The sequence below is a fragment of the Centruroides sculpturatus genome, unplaced genomic scaffold (genome assembly GCF_000671375.1).
Source record: "Centruroides sculpturatus isolate CEXI.00-Female unplaced genomic scaffold, Cexi_2.0 scaffold950, whole genome shotgun sequence".
Taxonomy (NCBI): Eukaryota; Metazoa; Arthropoda; class Arachnida; order Scorpiones; family Buthidae; genus Centruroides; species Centruroides sculpturatus.
In genome coordinates this window covers 18,169-22,311 of record NW_019385096.1, presented here as the reverse complement: position 1 = coordinate 22,311, position 4,143 = coordinate 18,169, and the positions used below count along the sequence as shown (strand labels likewise).

The 4,143-nt window shown below is 30.5% G+C and overlaps 1 protein-coding gene across 1 annotated transcript in view; it reads right to left on the bottom strand.

Moving 5' to 3' along the window:
• LOC111634615 (complement component 1 Q subcomponent-binding protein, mitochondrial-like) overlaps positions 1-4,143 on the bottom strand; it is a gene marked incomplete at its 5' end in the record, with an annotated part of 25,954 nt that overhangs the window by 3,800 nt on the left and 18,011 nt on the right. Inside the window, 2 exons of the mRNA XM_023379440.1 lie at positions 3,184-3,307; positions 3,381-3,471. Coding sequence (XP_023235208.1) covers positions 3,184-3,307; positions 3,381-3,471 — 215 coding nt within the window. The remainder of the gene's footprint in view (positions 1-3,183; positions 3,308-3,380; positions 3,472-4,143) is intronic.

Sequence of the window (4,143 nt, the reverse complement as noted above, 5' to 3'; positions counted from 1 at the left end):
ATGTTATTAATATATTATTTCTCTCTTTATAGATTTCTTTATTAACAATAAAGTAGAATTCGAAAATACAAACAATTAACCAAATAAGGACATGAAGTGATGCAAAACTTTCAAAATTTGTATAAAAAAGAAAAAAAAAAAGCTGTGGATTACAATAATCCTATCTGTATTAAGAATAATCTTTTATAAACTTACGTATAATTTTTTCTTTGAACTTTTGTACAAAATAAGAATCTATTTATTGATATTAAGCGTTTTAAAGAAAGATTTACATTTTTATATATTAAGAATCCGTTGCGCAATTTTTAATCTCGAGGTTAAACGTAATTTTATCTAGAACAGTTACGAGCAACTCGTGGTCTGCGGGGTCCTAATATGCTGCCCTAGTGGCTTTGGAAACGTAATTTTATTTTCCTGTTTTTAAGCTCCAGTCATTTGCATCCCTAATTAAGATGATATTCTTGACAAACTAAACTTGACAGTGAAGAGATGAGAATAAATGAACAATTATTTGTTGTGGCATCACAATGCCGGGTTGCAACTTTTTAGATCTCGATGCACAATGCTCTTGATTTTAGTTGTTTTGTTCCTATACATCATACTTTTCCTGTTAACACGAGAGTCATGCCTGTCATCTAACTCTGTTCTGGAGAAAATTTTTGAATTGCAATAACGTATATAGCAGGGGTGGGCAAGCAAGAGTTCAGTAGGAGCTGAAATGTAGTTTTGCAAAATGCATGGGAGCTGCAGTTCTGTACTTTTTTATTCTGTACTGCAATTTTATTATATAATATAAAACAAATATTGAATTTTTTAATAAACATATTTTCACAAAATTGTAGAAATATATTTATTAAAATTGTAAAAATAATAATAAAAAGCAGAAAATTTTCTTGATGTAACAAGTCCTAATATGAGTCCATATGCCTTAGTGATGAACAATTGCAGCTCCAAGAGCTGCATGCGGCTCTCGGAGCTGCAATTATTCATGCCTGACTTATAGTTTAATCATGAAAAATGTACCTATCTACTGAAGAGAAATCCAAACACAAAAGGGAAAACAAATGTAATGACAAGCAATGTTCAAGGTTTTGTCTATTTTCATAATGCTTAAGGAAAAACACATGTTTAAATTACTATTTATTATTGTTATTTTGAATTATATCAATAATTTTCAATATCAAAACAAATGATATAACACTAACAATTATATTTATTTTTAATGTTTGTTTAATTTCTATGTATTCATCAATTTTCAATCAATAATACATATTAGCTTTCTATTAGTGCAGAATACCATCCATCTTGTTGACATTTTTATCACTTTTATTAGATTCCAAAACTTCCCACTTATACCTACCTAACTATGAAGGGAAATTACTCAATTCTTAGCTTGTAACCATTCCCTCTTGGCTTTGCAGTCATCACCCTTATTTTGTCACTGGCATATATGTTGTTGTTCATGACTAAGGCATATGGACTCATATTAGGACTTGTTATGTTTGAGGAAAAGCATTTGAACATGTTCTTTTCTTGATGTAACATGTCCAAATACAAGTAAATCATTGTGAACAAGTTAAACTACTAAAACTTATATGAAAGACAAGAAGCAAATAATAAAATAAATACAATTTATTTTCTACTCAAAATAAAAAAGCAGATTAATTTTAGTGAGTAATGCTAAAAAGATATTGTAAGTTTAAAATATTGACAACTTGCCCAGATGACAAGAAACAAACTCAAAAGCCAAAACACAAAGTTTAACACTATAGTATTTTTCAGAATAAGAATAAAACTAGTGGGAAATAGGAATAATGAAAATGAAAGGTCTGATGAAAATAAATGATGAAATAGTTTCATTAAGTTTCCAAAATTATATCAAAAAATAACTTTTTCCTCTTTCCAGCAAAATGTTTATGACAAAAATGGAACAGACAAATGTTTGTATCTTGATTTACATTTTATTTGATATTCCAATATAAATGGTTTTTATATTAGAGTTGACAGTAGACCTGAGGTAGGCCTGTAAATCAAACTGAAAACATTGTTAGTTCTATTAATAATCATTTTGCTGGAAAAAAGAAAAGGTTATTTTTTGATATTTACAATTGGTTCCAGTTTTGTTTTATATTTTCTTTTCCAAAATTTTTTAGTGTAAATTACTAATGTTTTGTACACAAATAAAAGAAATACAGTGGTGCCTCGTATAACGTACTTAATCCGTTCCAGGTGCACGTCCATTAAGTGAAAAGTCCGTTATACGAAATGCATTTTCCCATAGAAATACATGTTAGAACATATAATTCATTCTGCAGCATAAAATAACCGTACTGTACCATAAAAAAATGAAAATGGAGTAGTCATCAATTATGCCGGGTAGTCAGATGTTGTGAGGAGGAGGTGGTGGAACACTTTCTTCACACAGATACAGACTTTTTACACATTGCAGCAGGTCTCTTTTTATTGGTTTTTAATCGGAGTCAGATTCTGGAGAGGTTACCGGAACTTACAGGGTCAACTCCTCTTGTTCCATCCTTTGTTTTTTTTGGCAGCTGACTTCTTGAAAAACATGTCCAAGGTGATCTGTTTCTCTCTCTTCTTCAACACCTGTCGGAAATGACAGGCAAGGGTGTCATTGTAGAGATCATTGATCCTGTTGGCCTCAGCTCTGTTTGGATAATGAGTGTTGGTAAACTCCTGAACCTCTCCCCATTAGACAAAGAAGTCCTTGTCAACTTTCACTCTTGATGATTTCTTGCTTTGTTTCAATTGAAATCACCTTTCTGTTTTTTTTGAAGCCATAATTTGATCAACACTTGAATAAATGTAAATACCCTGCACTGAGGTGATGTACAGTAAACAAGGGAGCAAGCCGAATTCCAACGGGAGCTCTGTACTTCAGATATATTAATAATATATTCTAATAATACTAATATATTCTAAAAATAGTAGATTGTCATTGGCAACAGCAAAAGAGTGGAAACATCATTCGCACTTATTTGCCTCATGTAACTGCCGAACGGAAAGTCCTTGTTCGCAGCCAGTCTGTTGCTCGAGTCACGTAATGGCCAAACAGAAAGTCCGTTGTTCGAGGCGTACGTTATACGAGGCACCACTGTATATTAATATTGCTACTTATTCTTTTTAAAACTTAATGTAAGAAATTTAATAAAATAAAATTACTATAAGAATCCTGTGGATCACCACCATCCGTCTCTTCACCCATAGCCTCACTAAATGCACATGAAAAAGCCAATTTTTTCCCATTTTTTTCTATTTCTACAGTGAAGTTGGGCTTAGATTTCATCTGAAAAGTTTTTAAAAATAATATTTTAAAATTATAAATGTTAACAATGTTATAAATGTGATATTCAAATTACTTCTCCAGCTGGTGGTTCAGAATCTTGATTTGGGTGGAACTGAGGTTCTTCAGCATCAACTGACTGGTTTATATTCATTTTGACAGTTATGCTGAAATTTATGTTCAAAGATAATTATTATTATTATTATTTTAAATAATTTAATTCATTTATCATTTCCAAACTAAAAGTTAATTTATAATATAAATATAAATTTCTAATATCTTCAGATACAGTCGACCCCCCTATAACACTGTTGATAATTCCGTTTTATATGAATTCCATGTTGTAGGAGTCACTTAGATTTTACAAATACGTGAGCCGTTCACAGCCTAGCACATGTATTTGTAAAATATAAGTGACTCGTACAACATGGAATTCATATAAAACGGAAAAATCAACAGTGTTATAGGGGATTCGACTGTATTTAAAAAAAATAAATGCCAAAAGAATACAGCAGAAGAGAATTTATTAGAAACTGTAACAACCTGAACTCATAAATGAAAGGTAACTGACCACTGAACATTTGTATGCAAAACAAATACAGTAGAGCGTTGTTTATCCAAAAGTCAATTATCTGAAAGAATTCCAGTTTGCAAATTTAAATTTTCGCCAGTGTTGTGGCACTGAATCTTTGGCTATGTCTTAGGCTACTCAAATATTTTACGTTTTTGATACTAAATTAACTTCTGAAGTATAATTTTTTATTGTTTTTATATTTTTCAATATATTTATTTTGTTTGTACAAAATAAAAAAATAATTTTTAATGATACAATAGTCTTC